The sequence below is a fragment of the Hydra viridissima genome, unplaced genomic scaffold (genome assembly GCF_058129835.1).
Source record: "Hydra viridissima isolate aposymbiotic clone 2 unplaced genomic scaffold, HvirCarnegie_v1 scaffold_7, whole genome shotgun sequence".
NCBI classification, from domain to species: Eukaryota; Metazoa; Cnidaria; class Hydrozoa; order Anthoathecata; family Hydridae; genus Hydra; species Hydra viridissima.
Window position 1 is genome coordinate 8,289,266 of NW_028324306.1, and position 25,287 is coordinate 8,314,552.

The following is a 25,287-nucleotide window of genomic DNA, read 5'->3' on the forward strand; positions in this document are numbered from 1 at the left end:
TTTCGAGCTGAATTTTTGCGGATATATATCTAATTTTTTTGTGGATTGAATTCCTTTGCGAATTAATTCGCTTTGCGGTTTGCTTCAATTAGTGGATTGGTCCGATAAAATTTATATTGTTATATTTCTTCAACTTAAATAGAAATAGAAATAAAAATAGAATCAGAGATAAAAACTAGTTTGAAAAGTTGTTACGTTAATTTTCAACAATTAAGGCAAATAATTAGTTCTTTTATTGTAAATAGTTAGTTCTTTTATTGAGGCATACATATAGTTTTTATTAAAACTATATGTATGCCTCAAAAATATCATTTTTTGTTGAGACAAATATTAAGAAAAAATTAAAATAATCCGATTTATTCCATGTTTATGTTATTTCATTTTTTTTTTTCTTTTCAGATGCCTAAGCTATTTAATTTTTGAGAATTCTTCAACAAGGTGGAGGAAAACAAGGCAAAATGTAAGGCCTGTGTTAAGCCAAAAACCAAGGTGTCCTTAGAGCTTGTTCACTAATTCAATAAAGATCTAAAAAAAAGATTCGAAGGGGAGCTGATGAATATTGAATTCTCAAATGCTCATCTTTTAGATTCTAACAGCAAGGGAATGTGCTTTGTGGATGACGGGGAAAAATTTGAAGTAGTCAAAACTGTAGTAAAGAAAGCTATGGAAAAACTGTAAAAAAAAATGAAATTTTGGCTAGCCAAAGCACTCCTTCCCCTTCAATTTTGGATATGAAGATGATGATAACTTTGATTTCGCTGAACAACTGAGGAAGAAAGTGTTTGGTATAGATTACATTAATCCTGGAGGTGAAACAAGCACCAAGAAAGCCATTTCATTTTGAAATTTAGGGGTATTTGAATGCAAAACCAGTTCCAAGAAGTACAAATGTACTGGAATTCTGGAAACAAGACCAGTATATTTACCCAATAATGCCAAGCCTGGCCAGAAAAAAACCTCAGTATACCTACTGCATCATCAACATCTGAAAGAGTTTTCTCAACAGCAGAGAATATATACAGCTCTAGAAGAACCAATCTGCCAATCTTAAAAGTTGAGATGTTGGTATATATGAAAGAAAACTCTAAGCAAATCAGCAAAATTCAAGACATTGTGTGGTCAGGAAATGACTTTGGAAAATGATTAACTTTCAGTGTGATTTTGACTTTTTTTATTCCTTAACATGGATATATTTCGTTTGATTGTATAATTGAATATTATAAATAAATAAAAATGAATCTTATTTCAAAATCATTCCTTATTCTGAATCCCTATAAATTCGTAAAAATAATATTAGTTCGGATTCCAATTCGAAAAAAAATTTTCGAATTGCAATCTGGTCCGAAAGTATTCGAATTGCAATCTGGTCCGAAAGTATCGGATTGCAGCCCGAAAAAACAATCCAAAAAAATTTTAACGAACTTTTTTCCGATACATTATTTTCGGATCAAATCAATCCGAAAGTAATTTGAACCGTTCAACCGTTCAGTGCACATTCCGACAATCTGATAGACAGTAAAGGATATAGTCTAATTTTTTTGACATTCGAATAATGGAGATGATTCTCTTTCCACTAGAGTTTTTATTAAAATATTTTAACAGTTTTATATTACTGTTTCGATCAGTGATCGAAAAAATATTGTGATCGGTTTTTGCCGATTTTTCTCTATAAAAGTATTTTTTAACCGATTTTTTAAAAAAATATATTTTAACCAAGTTGATGCTGCAAATAATGATAAAAAATTATTACGTTATAGTTTTATTTTAGATTAAAAAATTAAAATATAAATGCACTGCTCAAAAACAGTTAGAAGGTTTTTAATTTTATGCATATTTGATACAGGAAACAATTTCTTATTTATAGATAAGGTATACTTTATGATATTGTTTAAATACTAAAAACTTGTTACAGCAATTGAAACAATATTTTAGTGTTAGTAGCTCACACCACAGTAAAATTAAAATTATCTCCTAAAAGTTTCATTTCGGTTACCATATAAATTTTATATATAACATAATATGTAAAAAATAAGTAATATGTATAATAAATGTATATTAGTAATGAATGTATATAATTAAATATATATAAGTAAATATGTAAATTTATATTGAGAAATATGCGTAAATATATTTAATGAATTTTATATGTAATTGCCATATGTTTTATATATAATTAGCATTCTTTTTTTTTTTTTTTTACTATTATTGTCATTAATTAGTAAGCTTTTAACAGTTTTGACGTATTTATTTATTAGTGGTGTAACCTACTAACACAGTCTATACTAAAAACAAATAAAATGATGACGTTAGTAAGCTTGATCCCTTAATAGTAACTGAGGGGTATAAGTCAAAAACAAAATTAAACAAAATTACTATCGACTGTATATACGAGGCCAACAAAATGTGGCTAAAAAAAGTAGGCCTGGCGGAAATGCTTAATAGCTTTCTAACATAACGTACCAGCTCAGAAGAAAAAGTTGTAGTTGAGTGTATTGTTGTATAAAAAGGCATGCAAGGGTATTCTTAACAATAAAAAATGGATAACAGGCATTGGGTACAATGGTAAAAACCTAAATATAGCTTAAACTGTGACGTTTGGACGCTTGTATATTTTAGATTGTAATGCAGACCAATCAAAGATCTCGTGCCTCTGCGACTCAAAAAATTAAAAGAAGTGCATTGATACATACTGGAATTCTGAAAGCTCTTCCCTCTCTCGTCACACCGATGTAGCATTCAAACAATACGCATTCTCTTATCTGTTGAGATCTTCGTCTTTTTTTTTAATTACGATCAGAAACATTTATGCCTTTTTCAGTTGCAGCTTTGACTCGTTTCATTTTCAATCACTTTTAAAATACTCTTTGGGGTTTTTTGTAACATCCAGGATGTCTGTATTAAGCACTGGTGTTTTGTATGTCTGCCATTTTTATTTGAACCACGTTATTAATAAAAAAAAAAAAAAAAATGCTGATTGGTTGAAGAAGTATCGTAGTGTCAACTTATCTACAACTTGGAATTTTAGATATGTGAGTTTTACCCCTTGTTTTACTCCCTACTTTTTTAGGCCGAAATCTATAATATCTTTGATGTTTTAGTGCTGATTCATGATGGTGCAGGCACGTTTAAACAAAACATCGGGGTTTTTTTTTTTTTATAATTTGTTATTTTTGTAAAATAAGTTAAATCGTTTTAATTAAAATAGTTCTGCGCAATGTCTTTATAGGTTGAAACAAATAATGTAACTTATATTATTTGTCAACTTTTTCCGAAATTTTGTAACTTTGTATGTCTAAATATATCGACCATTTTAAATTCGATATTTCAGAGGGCTAATGTAGAAGTTTGTACTTTATTTGTTATTATCAGAAAAACAAAGCGCTTATGCTTAACTAAACTATACGATAAATACAGTCCGAAATCAAAAAATGTGACGCTACAGGTTTCCTCTTTACATCATTCGTATGTTTTACATATTTTCGTTTTAAAATATTTCGTTGTAAAATTAATTTTATTCGTCTTGCTTATAATTTAGTGGTTTAGCGTAACGTTGGAAACGAAGACCTTGCAATTTGTATTTCCCACAAAGTCATTATAATAGCTTAATGAGGTAATAAACTGCTTTTAAAATGCGATGAAAAAGTTTATTACATTACAGAATTGCATCCATCAACAGAGAATACAATTTAACACAAATTAAGAACTTCAAACTCCGCCGCAATGTCTTTTCTGGTGTTTAAATACCTTTTACCACTCATACCAGACGAAGTGTTATTAACTACAACTGTTATGGAATTCAGCAATGACGTAATTGAAAACCACTCTTAAGTACCAAATAGTATTCTTGTTATTACTATTTATCAGTAAGCAAGGAGAGTCTTACACTGTACATATTTAACTCAGAAAACACTTTTGAACAACCTTCTGGCTTTTAGATGTATTGTTCAACATATTGCGTAGAGATTCGCTATGCTAACTGACGATGAAGAAGATGATTATAATAATCTAAATTTTAGTTCTTCTGATAAGCAAATTCAACTCACGTGTCTTGAAAAAGGTATGTAGATACTTCAGAGGTTGTCAAGAAAAGAAATTATAATTTCATCAATTAAAAAACACAATCAAATAAGGACATTTCAACATTTTTCAGTTTTGCCTAGGAAATAGTAGCTTTTACAATATTAGTATACCAAGTATTGTGAAACCAAATGTATTTCCTTTCTTAACATATAAATAGCATAGAAATTAACAATACCATAAATAAAACTTAAGGTTTTTTTTTAAATACCGTGGTGTGACCTAACAAAGTCCTTTGCTGTAGAAAAGTCCTTATGTAAAAAATAGTAAATTTTGTATATTTTACAATAAATATTTGGGAAAAATAATTTTGTTACTTTAACTAGGTATCAAGTTAAAGTAAGAAAATTATTTAATTTCCCAAGATACTAGGACTTCCTTAGAGCATAGGACTTTGTTAGCTCACACCAAGTAGCATTGCTGTTTGTTTAATTGTTAGTATTTTTGTCTACTATAAAGCTCATTATGAGAGATTAATTTAAAATGTTGACATGTCTTTTTTTTTGTCTCATTTTTTTCTTAGATTGTCTATGTCTGTTAGAGACATAGCCAATCTTAGAAAAAAATGAGAAAAAAAAGAGTCAGCTATATATAATATAATAAAAATATTCTAATAGTTCTACCAGTGAGCTATAAATAATTTTAGCTTTGGTATTTTACTTGTTAGCTAAGTTAAATAGCTGGGAACAAAAGTAGTGCTATCACAATAATAATTGTTTAATGATGTATTTTATGAGCAATGGTTATGCAGTTTTATTGTTTTTTTTTATATAGATAATACTACAATTTCATATTACAGTTATGCTCATATGCATATTAAGATTTGGCATTTTGTCTGCTAATAACAAGTAATAAATGATAAACTTTTGACTTATTCTAGAGTATTTAGCTGAAGAGGTGAACTTATATCAACAAATTGCTGAAAAAGATCATTATTTACTATTAGCTGCAGAGGCTGGACAAGTTTTGCTGGAGAAAAATAAAAAAATTACTGAGCAATACCAATGCCTACAGACACAGTATTTGCATAAAATTGAGGTATAAGCTTAATAGATGTGTGTTGTATAATAATATTGATAAAATGTGTTTTTTTTAAATCAAATTATAATTATTATAACTGTTATATTTAAGATAATATTGTACTTTAACAGCAGCAAAAGAAAAGAGAAACTTTTAATTTCAATAAGTTTCTTTAATTGTATTACTGATCTCATGAAAAAGGTTCATTTCATATTTTTGTGGCCAATTTCTTACAATTGCTGAGATATAGATCAGTTGCAGAATTTGACAATTTTTTTCAGCACCACAAAGTTTTGTGTTTTACCAGTGTTAGTTCATTATCAGTAATTTCATACTATAACTATAATTCTAAACTCTCAATAAAATTTAATATCAGAATATGGTATCAGATTTAATTGTTGATAAACAGGTTTTTGATTACTGCTATAAGAACAAATACCATTTAAAAATACTCATTTTTCAGCACCACTTCAGCATCCACTTGTATAACAGTAAAATGTATTTCAATCTGATAATTTTAAGATATGTTGACTGCTATGGTTTAGATATGTTGATTACACTTGTCAAAGACTTACCAAATTTTAACAATGTCCTTATGAGATAAAGAATTAAGATAACTAAATAACATAAAACTAAAAGCTCTAAAAAAAAATTACAAGGTGTTTGCATTTGAACAACTAACTTGCATAAAAATGCTTTATAAAGGATTTTGGTGCATTTGTAACTATTGGGTCATGCCAAACCTGATACATTAAATTAAAATAGCTATGATATTCATAATGTTGGTTACATTATTCCTGTTTATATCCTTCATGATATGTTTTTAATGATTTAAACAGTATCTCTATCCCATCCCTCACCCTTCCCAACTATTTGTGTAAATAATAGCCTTTGTTATTATTTAGGCTGTAAAATCAGTTTTATGGAATAGATTCAGTTAACAGAAAAGTTCATGGAAGATTTTAAGAAAAAAAACACTGCAGTAAGATGACAGAAAGATAGGCTTATAATTTATTAAAAGAAACGGATTGAGATAGAACTTGTACTGATTGAACCTAACAGGAAAGCATAAGCAAAACTTTTCAGTGTGGTGCACTATCCAAAGCCTTTGAAGATCTTTCAGTAAGGGCTAAGAAGGATAGATCTACAGAGCTTGCTAAAACTGTAGCAGTTACCACAGAAAGCCTGTTTCATTCTTGTTCTAAATCTTTATAAGGAAGGATGACTAAAAGATCCCATGATTCTAAGAAATTTGATGGAAAGAGGTTTTATGGATCTTGCAGCATATTATGCACTAAAACCTACTCAACAGAAGAAGTCCTATTTTTGATGCTAGACTGTAGAACGAGTAGAGCTGATTATAAAACTATTCCTCAAGATTACAGCTTATACCCTGCCTCCAAATATTTAGTAAAGATTAAATGCAATTGCTTTCCAGAGTCTTTAAATGAAATCTCAAATTACAGAGCTTCTCTTAGTCCTCAGGAAATAATGAACCACACTGCAAACTGAATTTATCTAATGATATATTCAGTTTGCAGAGAAGAGATTAACAGTTACATTTGAGGATTCCTTGTTTCTTTGATGTACTGTACTTGTACAATTTAAGTACAAAAAATAGAAGAAGTCTTATGTAGTAATCTAAAACATCCTTGACCCAGAACTGTTGCCCTGTTTGAATCTAATACATAAAGAAAATCAGCAAGTTGTTCAAGAAGAATATGATTTTTTGATGTTAACTAAACTTATTCCAACGACCATAGACTCATTTCCAGTTAAACATTAAAAAAATAAACTATGATTAATAGAAAAGTTTCCACTTTCCTCTTCCAATCAGCTAATTCTAATCAACTCTGCAGGGTCTGTAAACAGCAAAAAAAAAAAAAAAAAAAAAAAAAAAAAAAAAAAAAAAAAAAAAAAAAAAGAATAGCTTTAAAATTGCTTTTAGTAGAAAGCTTAATCAGGGGCCAGGATGTAATAACCATTGATCATTATATCCTAGTCTTCTTACTTGTGTTTTATGTAATAGACAATCCAGACTAAAAATACAGAGATGGAAAGTGTTGATTCCCAATTCCAATGATAGCTGGTTAGGTTTTGTACTAAATTTTTTCATGCTAACGCAGATGAGAAGAAATAATTACTTGCAGATAGAAAAAAGGAAATTCTGGAAAAAGTCATAGATTTACTTGGGGCGTTCCTATAAGTGAAGACAATGGCACATTAGATGATAGAAATACTATAACGCAAGTAACCTTTAAAATATATCTTTAATATGTTTTTCTTTTCTGAATGATCTTAATAACATTCATAATACTGTTGTGTCTGAAATGTTGTTGATGCTGTCCACCAGGGAGTTCTACATGAACCATATGCTCTTGATACTATTCTATATGAATAGGTCTTTAAAAAATGAGCATGAAACATGTATTACATCATATCATTCTATTATGTGTGTTTTGTGTGCTACCACTAGATATTGTTGAACATCTATTTAGGAATTAATCTTTTTGTCTTGCCACACTACCACACTTATTTTAAATTTTTTGACAAAAACTCATGTATTTGTTAATATGATCAATAGTTATATAACAGTATTAGTTCTTGCAAAACATAAATTTAAATGGTATCATTTCTTGTATTTTCTGGTTACTTTACCCATATGTTCAATAATGATCTGCAAGTAATTTCTGAAGTCATTTTGAAAAATAAGTTTTCAGTGTGCAAATGTTTCTTGAGGTGTATGTAGGCAAAAGGAATAGCTTTAATTTAAATATAATTAGAGCTCTGTATAATACTGTATAAATGGCTAAATTTATATAATTAAAGATGTTGATCAAGTTAATAAAAATTACTTAGCTCAGAAAAAATGTAAATAAAAATGTATGACTAACACTCAAAAGAAATAGTTAACAACTAAACAACTTAAAAATTTAGTTACAAATTATCAACTATGGATGTTAGTTCATAAACATGTTCAAACATGCTATAGATGAACTAAGTTCCTTTTATTAATAAAAAATAGTTATATAGTGACATATTATTTTACTATTTAGTTATAAAATATATTTACCATTTTAATAAAGCTGAATTTTTAATTTTTTCTTAGTAGATTTAAGATTTTCCTGGTAAAACTACACAATAATTAGTGCTCTAACATAGTGTCTTTTAGATGAAAAGTCAAAAAAAAAAAAAAAAGTCTAAGAAATGGAAATATTATTTTAAGATAAAAAATATATATATATAATTTGAAGTCTTTAGTAATAATCTCATTTTTAGGAACTTGAACAAGAAAAATATTTTCTTAAAAAAGAACTTACTGATCGAAATTTTAATTACGAATCCCGAATGCAGGAGCTTCAAGCAGAGCTCAGCAATCTTAGTGGACAACTGCATATGGTACAAAAATCATCTTTACTGTTTGAACGCTCAAATCAATCTTCATTGGATGATATGGCTTTACAGAATTCATCATTAATAAGTGAATTGGATGAGGTTTGCTTATTTCTACATAATCTTTTAAATATTTAAGTTTGCTAGTAGATATTTGTTGGTATTTTTGTTTATATGCCATATGATATACATTTCGCTATAGATTGCATTGATTAGGCTATATAAGTGCAATTGCAGTAATAACTGTATTATCTTGCTTTGACTTCTTTGTTTCAAAATATCAGAGATAAAAAACATTTAACTAGTAACAAATATGTACATTACAGATTCAGATTTATTTGCTAATTTATTTACAGTCGCTGATAAAACTTTTCAGAAGTACTATGGTCCAGCAATTATTTTAGCAATTAACATTATTAAACTAGTGTTTGAATAAAAAAAATAAATTACAAATTACACTTTGAAGAATGTTTTTAGAGCACAATAAGCATTTCAATTGTAATTTCTTGAGTAAAAAAACAAAAAGCAAGTGTATAGTAAACATTCATTTATATCCAGACGCTGTTTGTTGTCTATAGATATTATAGACTAGAAGTAGTATGTTATTTAATTTCCCCTACTCCATTCCAAGTGAATTGTTGATGCTACTGGACTAAATTTTGAAAAAAAGAATATTTTCCTGAATTTTTATTTTTAAAATATTACATAACTTAGGTTTCACTCGAAATGGATAGTGATTGCAAAAAAAGTGATGCATTCTAATTATGTGTTAATTGCTGCCATGTTATTACAAAATCTGTAAAAGTTGTATAGTTTTCTCGGTGTTCACAGACTTTTTTAACATCAAGGTTTTTTTTTTTTAATCATGTAATACTTTGTGTATTTGTTTGTCTTTGAAGTTACTGCATAATTATTGTAAGAATCATACTAATTTAACACAGGAAATTAACTATTTTATAATCTTTGTTGGTGAGTTTACAACCACCAATAAAGCATGCGATATTTTACTCCTATGTCAAGTGTTATTTAGTATTAGTATTACTGAAAAATGACATTAATGTGTTTTAGTTATTCCTTGTAATACTTATTGGCACTGATAATTCAAGAAAACACTCTTGTTTAAAATTTAGTCAGCTAACATTTAGATAATAATTACCCAACTTCTTTGAAAAAGAGTTTGTTGTCTGATAGTTAAGATATACTGCTTTTCTACAATAAATGAAGTTAACATGTTTATGTCATTTACAGGAATAAATGAGAAAGAAACAGAATTGCAAGAACATCTTAATTTCTTGTTATGTTTAACTGAACAATTTAAATACTCGTTATAAAATAGATAATTAATTATTGAAAAAAATTTAACAAAATTTGTATTTACAATTTTTTTTTGAAACTTTGAACGAATCCACAAAAACATCATTCCATTCAGCTGCATCATTTATTTGTCGTCTCCTTTAATATGACCTTTGGATGGGGAAGATGTTTATTTTTTTCAGGCCTTCTTTTTTCAAGACTTTTCATCAGAGAGTAATTTTGATATTTATATATTCTGAGTTTTTCAACTTATCTGGGATTTTTTTATTAAAGTTCACCTTATTTCCACTCATATTTTTTGTATTTTTTACAAGGTTTTGATGTTAATTTTTTGATTTCAAAAAAACTTGTTAGTCATCAAATTTAGTGCTAAAATTTCTTATTAGTCAACATTAAATTTACATACTGATCCACTGACTGTATTGTTCGGCATTTATCAATTTTTTTCTCTATAATATAAAGTTATATGCCTACATACATCAAAAAGCATTACCTTCTAAATTACTGATTTCTATGTTAAAAATATTTAAATTGTTCTCATATTTGCTTTCAGTGTCCTTAGTATGATGTTATCATACACTGTTTTCTGAAGCAAGAGCAGTATTTTAATAATTTAATTATTATCTACAAACCAGATAAAATTTAAGTTGCAAAGTCTTATCATCACCAGCTTGATTTAAGGTATTGAGTATCTTATTTTGTTGAATGTATTCAAAAATTATATTAGTTCTGTACCAGTAGTGATATACTCTAAAGTACTCTGAGGATCTTCTAAAAACACAAAATACAAAAAATGATCATTTGGAGTTCAATGTTCAAAAGAATTTAGTATCAGTTAAACATTCTTAAGTTTAGATTCCATTAACATGGCTATTAAAGGACTCTTGAACCCTTCCTGAAACAAGTTCATAGCAATTAAAGTTAAATGTAGTTAAATTTTATACCAAAAACAATTAAAACAAATATTTTTTACTCTAACTACTCTGGATACGTTGAGATAAATGTTTTGTGTAATTTACCTGATTTAATTGTTGATGCATTTTTTGATCTCCAAAACTCATTTTCAATGATTTTTCAATTAAAACTTAGTTCAGTTGCATAAATTAAAAACAATCACTTTTGAAAACCACCAAACTAAATGTCAGAGTGGCTGCATAACATGTTAAATATAGAGATCTCAGCTGAGGTAAATGGGAAAAATTTATTAAGCACAGAATTACAGCAAAGAACTTTAGTTAATGCAAGTTAAAAACACTGAATAGGAATTTTTTAAAACTTTTTCAAAAATTGAAAATGTAGTTTCAAGAGTGCATTACTGTTGTTTGAAAAAGTGTGTCAATTATTGATTCCCATTGATTAATGTTATTTTATTATTTAAATATTAGATGAAGTCTTATAACAAAGAGTTATCTAAGCAAGTTAAAGCTTTATCAAAGAGACTTGATGATCGCACTGATCAATTTCCTTCAAACTTTCAAGGTAGAATGCTAACAGATTCAAGAAATAACATTAACATTGATTCAATGTTAGAGAGACAGGATTGTAATGAAACAAGAAAACTGAAAGAACAGGTATTTTTCTCCAACAAGATTTGAATAAAAAGATCCCAATTTTGTTTCCATTAATAATCAATGTTAGTTTTTATGTTAAAACATTTCCCCAAAAAATTTAGGTCTAATTATGTTTAATAGAAATATAAAAAACTGTTATAAACTCTCAATCAAAACTGTTCTCCAGAAAAAAAGTTTCAAATCCTAATTTAAGTACATTTTAAAAACATTTTCATATTTAGATGTTTTAAAACATCTCTTTATGCAAATCAAACTCCTTATTTTTCAATTCTCTTCACTCAGAATTGGTTGTAAAAGCTGGATTCTGAAAAAATACAATTCAGCCATACCATAAACTAAATAAGTATGCTTTTTCTAGATTCAAAAACTTTTAGAAGAAAAACTTTACCTGGAATCTAATTTGTTAGAAAGTACCCATGAGAAAGATGCATTGACTGTAAAATATGAGGCATCATTGATGAAGATAGCAGGGCTTGAGAAGGAGATACATTTTTTAAAACTTCAGGTATTTTATTAATAATTGTTTATGCAAAGTAAAACCTATATATTACCTTGGTTGTTCTACGGGTATATAGTAAATATACAGGGTTGCTTAGCAAGAATAAGAGCAATACACGGGTACCCTGAAGGTGACTTAAGACCTTATATCATATCCCATAAATTATTTTTTTTGATTTTGAAAGTAGTCCAATTGTACATTCCAAAACTGTCAACATTTAAATCCTTTTATGGTAGCTTTTCGAGAAAACTTAGTTACAATACTTGTTTAATCTAGAGATTATGACCCCTCTGACTCATACTAAGACCCCTGAGAGTGGATCAAATGGCCATATAAAATTTGTTTGGTTATTTGTGCTATTGTATTGACACTTTATGGATCGGATTTAGAAATTTCTGATAACAACTTGGGTTTTCTAGTTTGAACTTAGACTAACTTATAATGTTTTAAAAGTTTGTTTTTGTTATTGAAGAGGATAAGATAAATTTACAGGAATAGAGTGGTTTTATAGAATGATCTTGGAACTTGGGATAAAAAATTCTGAGTAAAATAGTTTGTTTTCTAAAAAAGAAATATTTACTAAAGCATAAATACTAAATTTAACTAAAGTTATAAAGTATATATATACATACATACACGCTTTGTTTATATGTATCCCTTTAACTATAAATGCCTTGTGTTGTACACGCAGACAGCTCTTCGCAAGACTTCATTGAAATTAGCGTTGTGTTGTCCTACCTTTCGTATTTCGCTAAATTGTTTGAAGTCTTGATGAACTGATTCCAATGATTGCTCAGTCCAATATCCTAAACCTTTGGAAATATTGAAGATTAATACTTTTATATGTAAAAACCTAAAATGTTTTAAATATACACTTACCAAACTTTCCTCCTTTCATTATAATAAACTCTTCAACATGATGCTCCACAATATGAACTTTAGGTGTAATGTTTGTACCAATATCTCTAAAACTTTTTGAAAATCTTTTAATATATTCAGAGTAGTTTGGATTTAATGTTTTCCCAAAACACCCATGAACAACATTGCTAAAGTCTCTCAAAGCTTTCATATGCTTTCCACCAACAATATTGTGCTCATTCAAATAGATTTGAAAACGATCAAGTTTTCTTAGAAACTTGTTGGATCCATTTCCCTCTAACCTGTGTTTACCTTGATAAGGTACTCTGGCAAGATTAATTGTAGATAAATAACTATTTACAAAATGAAATCCTTCATTAGTGCTCTCAAACAAGTTTTTTTCAATTAATTTGAGAAGTTTGTCTACTATGCCTAGCAAAATATATAAGCCTGGTATATTGACAATTGATAAGATCTTCATTGTTACATTTCCAGTCAATAAAGGAGGATTAACTACGTTACTAAAATATTTAGCTTTTGCAATGTTTCCTCCAGCAGCCATCCATTTGTTATACCACTCGCACAAAGAAGTTAGAGAATATGACTCAGCTCTCAGCATACTAGGTGATTCTGTTTCACAAAATGGACAAGGATGCTTTGAAGCTGCTGACTGCTTTCCAACCATCAGCAGAAGAACCTTTAGATCTTCTGAAATAGAGTAATCCAGAGAGTTAAGTTTTAATTTATACAACAACATTTTTATGTTTGCATAATTTTCATCAATAGAGGGTAATACAGCCAAAACTAAAGATTTATTTACACTAGTAAACTTAAATTGAATACATAGTAATTCATTTAAAGAAGTAATTAATTTGAAAATATAAAAATTATTTATTTTTTATTTTTTTTTAAAACTACTATGTATTCAATTTAAGTTTACTAGTGTAAATAAATCTTTAGTTTTGGCTGTATTACCCTCTATTGATGAAAATTATGCAAACATAAAAATGTTGTTGTATAAATTAAAACTTAACTCTCTGGATTACTCTATTTCAGAAGATCTAAAGGTTCTTCTGCTGATGGTTGGAAAGCAGTCAGCAGCTTCAAAGCATCCTTGTCCATTTTGTGAAACAGAATCACCTAGTATGCTGAGAGCTGAGTCATATTCTCTAACTTCTTTGTGCGAGTGGTATAACAAATGGATGGCTGCTGGAGGAAACATTGCAAAAGCTAAATATTTTAGTAACGTAGTTAATCCTCCTTTATTGACTGGAAATGTAACAATGAAGATCTTATCAATTGTCAATATACCAGGCTTATATATTTTGCTAGGCATAGTAGACAAACTTCTCAAATTAATTGAAAAAAACTTGTTTGAGAGCACTAATGAAGGATTTCATTTTGTAAATAGTTATTTATCTACAATTAATCTTGCCAGAGTACCTTATCAAGGTAAACACAGGTTAGAGGGAAATGGATCCAACAAGTTTCTAAGAAAACTTGATCGTTTTCAAATCTATTTGAATGAGCACAATATTGTTGGTGGAAAGCATATGAAAGCTTTGAGAGACTTTAGCAATGTTGTTCATGGGTGTTTTGGGAAAACATTAAATCCAAACTACTCTGAATATATTAAAAGATTTTCAAAAAGTTTTAGAGATATTGGTACAAACATTACACCTAAAGTTCATATTGTGGAGCATCATGTTGAAGAGTTTATTATAATGAAAGGAGGAAAGTTTGGTAAGTGTATATTTAAAACATTTTAGGTTTTTACATATAAAAGTATTAATCTTCAATATTTCCAAAGGTTTAGGATATTGGACTGAGCAATCATTGGAATCAGTTCATCAAGACTTCAAACAATTTAGCGAAATACGAAAGGTAGGACAACACAACGCTAATTTCAATGAAGTCTTGCGAAGAGCTGTCTGCGTGTACAACACAAGGCATTTATAGTTAAAGGGATACATATAAACAAAGCGTGTATGTATGTATATATATACTTTATAACTTTAGTTAAATTTAGTATTTATGCTTTAGTAAATATTTCTTTTTTAGAAAACAAACTATTTTACTCAGAATTTTTTATCCCAAGTTCCAAGATCATTCTATAAAACCACTCTATTCCTGTAAATTTATCTTATCCTCTTCAATAACAAAAACAAACTTTTAAAACATTATAAGTTAGTCTAAGTTCAAACTAGAAAACCCAAGTTGTTATCAGAAATTTCTAAATCCGATCCATAAAGTGTCAATACAATAGCACAAATAACCAAACAAATTTTATATGGCCATTTGATCCACTCTCAGGGGTCTTAGTATGAGTCAGAGGGGTCATAATCTCTAGATTAAACAAGTATTGTAACTAAGTTTTCTCGAAAAGCTACCATAAAAGGATTTAAATGTTGACAGTTTTGGAATGTACAATTGGACTACTTTCAAAATCAAAAAAAATAATTTATGGGATATGATATAAGGTCTTAAGTCACCTTCAGGGTACCCGTGAATACAAGTTGTTAGACATTTAGAAAGTAAGTCATGCTAATTAAGTTTTAACAGTTTTAAAAAGAAATTTTTATAATTATTATTATTATTATTATTATTATTATTATTATTATTATTATTATTATTATTATTATTATTATTATTATTATTATTTATTATTATTATTGTTATTATTATTATTATTATTATTATTATTATTATTATTATTATTATTATTATTATTATTATTATTATTATTATTATTATTATTATTATTATTATTATTATTATTATTATCCAGCTGAATAAATCTGATTTTGTCTAAATTTTCTAAAAAGATCCTTTATAGTCAAGTTATGTTTGAAATGTTTAGATTGAAATATGTCAAGAAAGTATGTCCAAGATTCAGAGAAAAAATGAGAAATTGAGAGATCGCTTGCAACTTTGCAATTCTTTTCATAATCTGGTATATGTGCTTAATTTCTGTGTTATTGTATATTTTGGAAAATATTTTGAATCATGGAATTTGTCATCACTCTGATATCTTATTTATAGTCTGAGGATATATTAATATACTAATATACTATTTAACTAAACACATGCAGAACAGAACATTAATGAATACAACCACTAATACCAACCCATAGAGGTTTGCTAAGTTAGTACACTTTGCACTAAATTAGCGAACCTCTATGGGTTGCTATAATAATGATAATGCAAAATCAACATGAAATAGTTTCTTCATTCCAGTTAGAAATACATCCTATAGTAGCCATATTATTATTAGTGAGTTTTTTTTCACTAATGTTAAAATTTGCAACCCTGTCTGGGTAAAAGTTAGGGTAAAAAAAATAAAGAGTGCCTAAAGATGGTCAGGTGCTCTAGCTTGATTATTTAACAATATTTAGCTTTTTTTAATTTTTACTATAAAACTCATTCAAAATATCAATTAACAGATCTTGAAGCTGGCGTACATACTAATAGTTTTTTCATTTATGCAGTTCTTACACCAAACAAAGCTTACATATCTTATTCCATCATAAACCTCCTCATGTAACATGAAATCTGTTTTATGTTTTACAGCGTAATAAGAGGTTATTAAAACAAATAATATGTTTTAAAGATTATTATGGTCGTGTTTTAATCTTAATGTATCTGATGATTATATCTTCTTAGTTTATTTTGATTTTTAACTTTTTCAAATTAGCTTTTTTTTATATTATTAATCAATGTTTATTTGTTTTTTTAACATTAGTTACCTGCACCAACTCATGGAGTAAGTAAATCTTTACTTGAAGAACTTGAATTGTCACTAACTGATACAGATGCTTATCTCCAAAAGATGAGCACTCCAAAAAAGCGCACTGATTATGAAAACAAAGTACATGAAAATGTAATCTTGAATTTTAAATCCTTTCCATTTTTTGGTATAAATGCAAGTTAGGTATATTTTTATCTTCTTTTTGTCTTTGTTTAGGTCCAATCTGAATTCAAAATGGTTCATCAGAAACTTTTGCAGCTTCAAAACAAGCTTTTATTTGGTTCATCCAAAGATCAATCTTATGCTAATATAGATGTTTATAACGGCGATGTTTTAATGAATGTTGTTGATCAGATAGAAATTTTAATTCAAAAAAGTGCATTATTACAGGGTTTACAAGTAATTAATTTGTATTAGCAACTTCAATATAGATGCTTTTCACAGAGAATAGTATAATTGCAGTACATTCTATTTGTTTTCTTTGATTTTTAGTTTTTCTACCTTTTTTAGATTAATGAAGGTTGTTATCATCTTTCACAAAATCAATCTCAGATATCTGATAAAGACATTGATTCTTTAGAGCAGCAGGTAATTTTTTAATCTATTGATTCATATGCATGCAATGCAAATAATTATTGTATGTAAACTCTTTCTAAATAACATTTAAAAGGTAATTTAACTATATAAATAAAAAAAAGCTTAACTTTAGATAAATGATTTGAATCATCGCCTAAACCTTGCAACAAGCAGCTGTGAACATGCAAAGAAAGATCTTTCAATAGCTCAAGCAAGTGCTTTATTGCAAGAAAATGTTGTACAATCATTACAGATTAAGGTGTGGTTTCTTTAATATTGCATTCTGACAATACTTATGATTTGTTACTTATGGAAACTTACAACATATATATATATATATATATATATATATATATATATATATATATATATATATATATATATATATATATATATATATATATATATATATATATACATATATATAGCCATATATATATACATATTTATAGCCATATATATATACATATTTATAGCCATATATATATACATATATATAGCCATATATATATATACATATATATAGCCGTATATATATACATATATATAGCCATATATATATACATTAGGGTTGGCCAAAATCTAAAAAATTTGAAAATTACATGTGGCTGCATAAAAAGTTGTTCCTTACCATATAAAAATTATTATTGTAAAAAAAAAAGTTTTCTAGGATGTTTCTAAGTACTGCCGCATTTTATTTAAAGAATCGTGTTTTTACGCAAAAATATCACTATAAAAAATTAGGTGATGTGGGATTGAGAAACATTTAGCATCTATTCCAAATGTTTAAAATGCTTTAATTATCACACAATATATTTTAACATTAAAAAACGAATTATTTATTCTATATAACCAAGGTGCTATCTGGTGCAGTGATGCATGGTATAACGGAAATTGTTATTTGAATTGAACAAAGTTAGAGAATAACTCTTTCTTATTTAAGTTACCTACAAGTTTTCTATGATTTTCAACGACTTCTATTATTTCGTTTCGTACTTCCTCATCCTAAAATTAGCCAAACATTCTGTATAAAACATCTGAATAAAATTTTAAATACTTTTTTAAAATTTCTTTGTGTCACCTTTGTGAGTATCTGAAGATAATCTGAACATAACTTGATTCCTCGCTCTGCAACATCGTTTGTAACCTTGACTGTTATAATAAAATGTTTCATCTTTAAAAAGTTTCCATCTTCCTCCCATTCTGAAGGAGGAAGTTTGAGCCATTTACCGTTATCGTTTAAGTTATGAAAGAGCAACCAAGATCTTTTCCCAATATATGACAATATCTCTGAGTTCTTGTGAATAGATGGAAGATTAGGTTTTCCAGAGTTGATAGCAAGTGGCTTTCCCACATTTATCATTTTTAACGCAATATTAGCCTTTTCTTTAGCAGAAACCTTATTAGAAAAGAGACTGAAGACTGACACCTCCTCAGTTAGATACCATGAGTGCCTGTTAAGAACTTCTTGAGCTTTCTGAGCTGCATTAGAGAAGCCTGAGATCTGCGCCAGAGCGCCTAGATCATTGTATAAATGAATATCGTTAATTGGTGCATCAGAGCCTTTTGTTGCTTCTAACCAAGCTTTTACATATAAAACTGAGCTGAAAGTCAAAAAGATTTTTAACTTTGCTTCATCAGAATTGAGTAAATCTTCTTTAAAGATGAACATCTTTGGTGCATATAACAAGTGTGACATCCATCTGGCATGATGATTTGCTCCACAGGTTTTCCAGATTTTAGGTTCTGGTCCGCCTAAAAGATAAAGTGCTAACTCTGCAGCTTCCTTATAATCACCTCGGCGATGCTTACATTTTACTTGTTTTTCTAAGAACACACGAGTTTCGTCTGCTTTCATTTTAAGGAAAGAATTTTCAAGATCTAGAAACCTGTTTAGTTTTTTTAGTGGAGCCTTCTCTGCGCAAATCCATTCTTGATGAAAATCTTTGAAATCTATATTATAATTAGCTTTTTTTTCTTTTTTAAATAAGGAGTTCCAAAATGCTCCCAAGATCAATTCTAAAATGTGATGGCGACAAGCCAGCCAAAGAAGAGTTTTCATTGATTTACAATCCTCTAAAAGAGTTACAGCTCCGTTTTTAACTCCTGTATTACATGCAGTCGTATCAAAAACCTGGGCAACAATGTTAGCTTTGAGATCCCATTTATCTAAGTCTTCCAAGATTCCTTTGCAAATAGAAAGTCCTGTATTAGACTGTATAGGTTTTATTGATAATATTTTTCCTTCAACGCAATTAGGAAAAACCACTGACCAAAACAGTTAAATACTCAAACCTTTGCCTTGAGATTTGTTTTAAAAGTTTTCCGTCCCAATGAAGTGTCAAATAATCTGATTTAATCTTATTTTGAAACTCTGTTATTATTTTCCTTGCCATTACTTGCCTATTTAGCTTTCTTGATCTTCTTATAGTTTTTATTGAAAGGCTAACATCGTCAGGTTTAATACCACCTGTATAAAATTAAAAAAATATAAATTTTTTTTTTAATTTGTATACAATAATCTTGTTTGTTTATTAATAAAAAACGAACCTAAAACTAGAATTGCAGAAGTATTCATCATCAGCTGAGGATTTGATAACTTAGTTCTATCTGCAGTTGCTGTTATCATTGGGTGAGAAATGAAGTTTTTTGGCAAAACCAGTGTGATATTATCTGATCCGGTATCTTTTTTTTCTCCTTACTGCTTTTTAGAAATACTAAACTCAGGATCACTTTTAGGAGAGTTTGGAGATGCAGAACTCATAGAATGACTAGATTTAGTGATATGAGAATATTCATCTGAGTCACTACTATAACCAACCAACTTAACAGTTTCTTCATCATCTATTTTTCTTCTATTTTCTTTTTCAGTTGCCACCTGTTTCTTTTCGATTCTTTCTTTTTCTCTCCTAACATTAGAATGTAGCAAATTATCTATTACACCAATTCCTCCAGTTTTTATTCCAATTTTAAGAGCTGTAAACCAGGCAATATCTTCATCTGCATCCTTAGCTGATCTGGTTTTTCTAATGTCATCTTTTCAACTAGGAGAACTCATATCAAAAATGCCATCTAATAATTGAATAAAGTTTTGTTCAAGTAAACTCTTCTTATTAGAAATCCTATTTTTAGATTTTGCAAGCAACCTCCATTTGTCATGTAGCCTTAAAATATTGTCAATACTGTACTAAAAGAGCTTGACTAATTTAGTAGTAAGCAATGCAGCTAACTTAGATTTCGAAATGTTGCTTTGAGTGTGCAATGCCTCCCTAACTTTAGTAAACTCTTCATAAGCGCTATCAATAATTTGCAAGTGATACCTTGAAATGGATGATACAAATAATTTAAAACTTTAAATAAACTTTCAAAACCATTAAGTGATAACTTCAGTCTTAATACAGTATTAAGCCTAACTTGAAAAATTTATAAACATTTCTGGTTGTGGGCAAAGAGCTTGTTTTTAAATCTTCTAACGGATATCCAACCAACCATATTTCATTAGTTGACTTCAATACTTTCAAGTATTTCTTTTTTACCGACTTTTTTAATTTGGTTGGTTCAATGTAATTTTTCTTTGGTTTAATTAGTGACATTTTCTTTATCAAATATTTACTTTGAATTACATAAACTGGAATTGAAAACAAGATAAGTATATAGTATTAACCACTTAATTATCTTAATTATATAGACAATAACCTGACCGATAATAATAAATAGTCAGTACGTTTGTAAGTAAGCATCTAGGCCTGCAATTTGCAAAAAAATAAATATAAGATAAACTTAATGAGTTTTAATTGAAAATACACATATTTTTGAACACAATTCTTACAGGTATCTATTTATTGTATGAAAACCACTAAATAAAGTTATTGTGTTGTAAAATAAAAATCAGAACAAAAGATTTTTGTTTTGTTTTGTTTTACTAGAAAAGGATAAAGTATGAATATCTTATTAGAAAGATACTCAGGCATTTTTGTTAAACTCTTAGTACTTTTTGCATAAGCAAAATTAAGTCTGATTTAAAAATTTTGCATTAAAAAAAACAGAGCATATTCTGTTTGTTTACAAAAAACGCTAATATTTGTTTGTATTTAACCGAATAAATTAAAAACGGAACAGATATAATTGAAGATTTGCGTTTTTCGTTTAGATTTCTAATTTACATTAAAAATGAAATGCGGCAGTACTTAGAGATGTGCTACAAGAATATTTTCATAACAAAAAATGTTTTTTTAGAGTAAAAGAAACAATATTCGATGCAGCTAGTAGCAGAATTACCTATTTTGAAAATTTGTTTAATATTGTGGCCTACCCTAATATACATATATATAGCCATATATATATACATATATATAGCCATATATATACATATATATAGCCATATATATATACATAAATATAGCCATATATATATACATAAATATAGCCATATATATATACATATATATAGCCATATATATATATGGCTAAATATTTATGTGTGTGTGTGCGGCTTCATCGCTAATCAAACATCTTGAAATTAATTGATCACATTTTGAAGTTTTAAAATTTTTTTGCTGAGTCTGTGCTTTTGTTGCATTACACACCATATTTATTTTTTCTGTAACTTATATGCATCTTATACAAAAGACATGTTCTTGTTGACAGTTCGCAAATTGTCTAAATCAGTTTTGATTCAATCTTCTAAATGCAATATTTTATCATTACTAATTACCTTTTCTTCAAAAGTATTCTCCATAATTCAGTCTCAATTTTTTTTTTCTTTAATAAGTCTTTAGAATTCTTTCAGTAGTTGCTTTCTGAATATTATGTGTGGCTGGTTTTAAATGTTCTGGAAAATCAAAAATTGTTGGTGTTGCATCAATTTTTAGATATTTTCTCAAACAGAAACCATATTTTTTGCTTTCAGAAATCTTTAGAAAAATGACCTGAGCAAATATAACTTGCTGAAGAGGGAACAAAATTCGTTCGCTTTGTCACAAGAACCCATGCTGCTCTTTTTTCTGGATTTACAGGAAATCTATTTAAGAATGCAGTACCTAAGATTCATTATGCATACTTTGCTTGTCTTTTAAAATCTACATAATAAAGTTATAATGAATCTTTAAGAACAAAATGTTTAAGCTGTATGAATTATTTTCTTACTTATGAAAACTTCTTAAGACACCTTTAGCAGATCTAGCTGTACATTCAAAAGCACTATACAAATTAACCATTTTAAAACTAATACCAAATCTTGAAATATATAGTAAATAAACATAAATATATATTATAGATAAGTATACAAAATATAGATGTATACTTTTATATTAAATGTTGGTCTTCTAAAAACTGCGTACAAATTTTACATCATACAACCATATAGAAGATATTGAGTTAATTCATGGTGTAACATTTTGATAAAATTATTATTTACATCGCAAAACTTTGTTCTGTGTTTAAAAATCTTTTAACTTAAAATCAACTTGAATAAGTTTGTTTCGTTTTGTTAATTATTTGCATTGAAATTACTGTTTGATATACTAATTATTTCCAACTGACATTGAAATAAATATTAGTTATTTATGACTTCCAAATGCCTTCGAAAAAATGTTTTAAGAACTATGCAAAGCAAAATATAAAATTGTAAAATGTGAAAAAGCGCAATTTATACGCTGTTTAAATTTTATTTTTCTGCCTCACATCATCATGATAAGATTTGTCCGGCTTCAATTATTTTTGTCTATGCCGTATCCAGTATTATATATATTTATGGGTTTTTCACGAAATGCAAAAAATGTGTGCAGTCCAGTTTTGTACAACACCATCCATATAATAGGCGATAATTGTAACCATTTTCTAAAAATGAAATACTTATTGTTATAATTACGGGTAAATTTCACGTCATTGTTTACATCATGGATAGGTAAATACACAAGAACGTGAAATTGCAGCACTCAGAAAAGAGCGAGAAATAATGCTTGCGGACGTAAGTGTAGAAGAGAAGTTTAAAAGGGTAATTCAAGAGCGAGATGAAGCTCTAGCCAGGTATTAAGATTTTTAGTAGTAATTTAGTTACTTAGGTAATAAAACTAGAAATATCATAAATATTATTCTTGTCTTATATTTATTACTAGAGAAAACTTTGCAACATCTAAATTAGAAGAATCGCATTGCGACGTACAGAAGCTTAACGCACAACTTTTAACAGTTGTAGAACAAAAGTTTGCTTTGTCCGAACAGTTAGAAGAATGGCAGGTAAGCTCTAGAAATGTCAACACATTTTAAACTAAAATGCAAAATTAAAGTTGCATCCTTTGTCTTCGTAAAAGCATAGATACCTACTAACTTGTCAATCACGTAACAAAGTGCATAAGATACAAAATCAATGTCGTCCGTGTGGCAAGCTCCGTTAATTTATAAACATTTTTTGCCAACCAAATCCTTTTCGTTTCCAATAACTTATTGTTTTTTACTTTAGTTTGATATGGCTTCGCTAATTGATCAGCAGCTTACCTCAAAAATAAAAGACGATCAATGGAAATCAAGGAAACGTAATGATAGTATTACACCTGCTAGGTTACTTGCTTCAAAACTATTTTCTAGTCGAAATAGTAGCAAGAATTCATCTCCAAAGAGGGTAACTTCTCCTATTCAACCGAAAACTAAGTAGGCGTGTAATTTCCTGGTAGAACCAGTATGATATTGACAGATTTTACGCGATGAGTTAAAAACGGTAAAATATATTACATTAGAAAAATTGTTGATAATGAAAATATCAAAGATTTTTGTAAAGTAAAAATTTGTATAGAATTTTTTATATTAAGTTATTTGTATATGCCAGAGTTTTAACATGTGAATGTCAAATCTGATCTCTATTTGCTGATGTATATATCTCATAATGTATTTAAAATTTTTGTAAATTAGTATTTATTATTTTCAATTTGTATAAAATAGAATTTTTCATAATTAGGAAATATGAAATTGGGAACTCTAGGTTTTCTTTGTTATTAATGTAATAATAATTAAAAAAATTTACACAGAATGGGATGTTGATGCTGTAAATTTTATTCTCTCGTAATTTTTTAAGAAGATTTGTGATTCGCATTGTTTTTCAAAGTTTTACAAGCTACTAATTGCATACTTGGAAAGTTAAATAATTCATATATAAAAACGTCATATGCTACATGAGACGCCATTAAATACACAAAAATTGATTGCGTTATGTAAGTATTGGCGTTTGTTTAAGAAATAAAGTTAAAATGTCTTTTTATCAGTTTTTTAAGATAAATTGAATTTTTTGAAGTTCATTAAAAAAAGAACTCTGCTTTTAAAAAGGCAAACGTTTTCGTTGTTTTAAAAGCATAAAGATTTTTAATAAACCTCATGCTGGAACGTTGTTTTTGGCCGCTATTCTATGTACTCAACATTGATGAGATATTAACTCAATAAGACGGCACCACTTCACACACAGTAGGTTATTGAAGTAAATAGCTTTTACTATAGTAACCCTTAAAAAAGTCTTCAGGGTCCCTTAAGGAATCCTTAAAAAAACATTCGAGTCAAATGTTAGAGACCTTTAGGGTCCCTAACATTTGACTCGAATTTCACTCATAACTACTCATCCTGTATGAGTAGTAAAACAATGCATACAGGATGAGTAGTTAGCTGATAAATCCAGCAACATAAGAGAGTCTTTTGGGCCTATTAATAATAACAAAAGGTCTGATAGCTTCCCCATGGTGCATCAAGCCGTCAAACAGAAATGAACTACTTTACTGAAACCATAAAGTGGCCTTCACAAAGTGCACAACAGTTGGAATTTGATACCATTCTAACTCTAACCTCCCGTTTCACTTTTTTGAAACTGCTGGCTTCAAAATGCTACTGTATTATCTTTGTCTAAAAGTCAAACTAAAAAGTCCAACCACCTTATCAAAATACAAGTTGGCAATGATTTATCGCAATCTAAGACGTGATGTAAAAAAAGCAAATTGGAAGAGACATCTTGCATTGCAAAATGGTAGCTTTCACAACAGAACTAGAAATGGTTTTTTTCTCCCTTCGTCTCCCTTACATTGCATTAAGTTATCAAAGACTTTCAACTTAAAAACTTATCTTCGGATTGCCAAAACTTCATTGGGAGACATATAGGGGTTTTGCTTGCTCAAGGATAAGACTACATGATTTTTCAAATTCCAGCTCTTCAGAGGGAAGACCTTTACTAGGTGGGTGTTACTGATGCTGCAACC

General features: G+C 28.3%; 3 protein-coding genes across 4 annotated transcripts; 2 read left to right on the plus strand and 1 right to left on the minus strand.

The window, feature by feature from the left end:
• Window positions 1-2,966: 2,966 nt before the first annotated feature.
• LOC145184290 (BICD family-like cargo adapter 1) lies at window positions 2,967-24,031 on the plus strand. Of its 2 annotated transcripts, XM_090092521.1 has the most exons (14): window positions 2,967-3,029; window positions 3,536-4,057; window positions 4,958-5,115; window positions 8,377-8,592; window positions 11,190-11,375; window positions 11,734-11,880; window positions 15,593-15,685; window positions 16,475-16,612; window positions 16,697-16,879; window positions 16,991-17,068; window positions 17,190-17,315; window positions 22,962-23,083; window positions 23,173-23,293; window positions 23,517-24,031. In XM_090092521.1, exons 2-14 carry the CDS (start codon window positions 3,970-3,972, stop codon window positions 23,706-23,708), a joined length of 1,848 nt encoding a protein of 615 aa, XP_089948647.1. In that variant the 5' UTR covers window positions 2,967-3,029; window positions 3,536-3,969; the 3' UTR covers window positions 23,709-24,031. The 2 variants fall into 2 exon arrangements, with proteins under 2 accessions (XP_089948647.1, XP_089948648.1); XM_090092522.1 differs by lacking the exon at window positions 2,967-3,029 and having other exon boundaries at window positions 16,475-16,600.
• Window positions 12,515-13,489, minus strand: LOC149885989 (uncharacterized). Its single transcript, XM_090092524.1, has 2 exons — window positions 12,754-13,489; window positions 12,515-12,686 (listed from the first exon to the last, which is right to left on the minus strand). The coding sequence occupies exons 1-2, from the start codon at window positions 13,487-13,489 to the stop codon at window positions 12,538-12,540; spliced, it is 885 nt and encodes a 294-aa protein (XP_089948650.1). The 3' UTR covers window positions 12,515-12,537.
• On the plus strand, window positions 13,740-14,711 carry LOC149885990 (uncharacterized). The gene is made up of 2 exons (XM_090092525.1): window positions 13,740-14,475; window positions 14,543-14,711. Exons 1-2 carry the CDS (start codon window positions 13,740-13,742, stop codon window positions 14,689-14,691), a joined length of 885 nt encoding a protein of 294 aa, XP_089948651.1. The 3' UTR covers window positions 14,692-14,711.
• Window positions 24,032-25,287: the final 1,256 nt, after the last annotated feature.

Bases quoted from the DNA above. Each gene is read 5' to 3' on its own strand.
- LOC149885990 (XM_090092525.1), top strand. From the start codon at position 13,740: ATGTTGTTGTATAAATTAAAACTTAACTCTCTGGATTACTCTATTTCA. The intron at 14,476-14,542 runs GTAAGTGTATAT...ATATTTCCAAAG, and splicing joins AATGAAAGGAGGAAAGTTTG to GTTTAGGATATTGGACTGAG.
- LOC149885989 (XM_090092524.1), bottom strand. From the start codon at position 13,489: ATGTTGTTGTATAAATTAAAACTTAACTCTCTGGATTACTCTATTTCA. The intron at 12,687-12,753 runs GTAAGTGTATAT...ATATTTCCAAAG, and splicing joins AATGAAAGGAGGAAAGTTTG to GTTTAGGATATTGGACTGAG.
- LOC145184290 (XM_090092521.1), top strand. From the start codon at position 3,970: ATGCTAACTGACGATGAAGAAGATGATTATAATAATCTAAATTTTAGT. The intron at 5,116-8,376 runs GTATAAGCTTAA...TCTCATTTTTAG, and splicing joins AGTATTTGCATAAAATTGAG to GAACTTGAACAAGAAAAATA. The intron at 23,294-23,516 runs GTAAGCTCTAGA...TTTTTACTTTAG, and splicing joins AACAGTTAGAAGAATGGCAG to TTTGATATGGCTTCGCTAAT.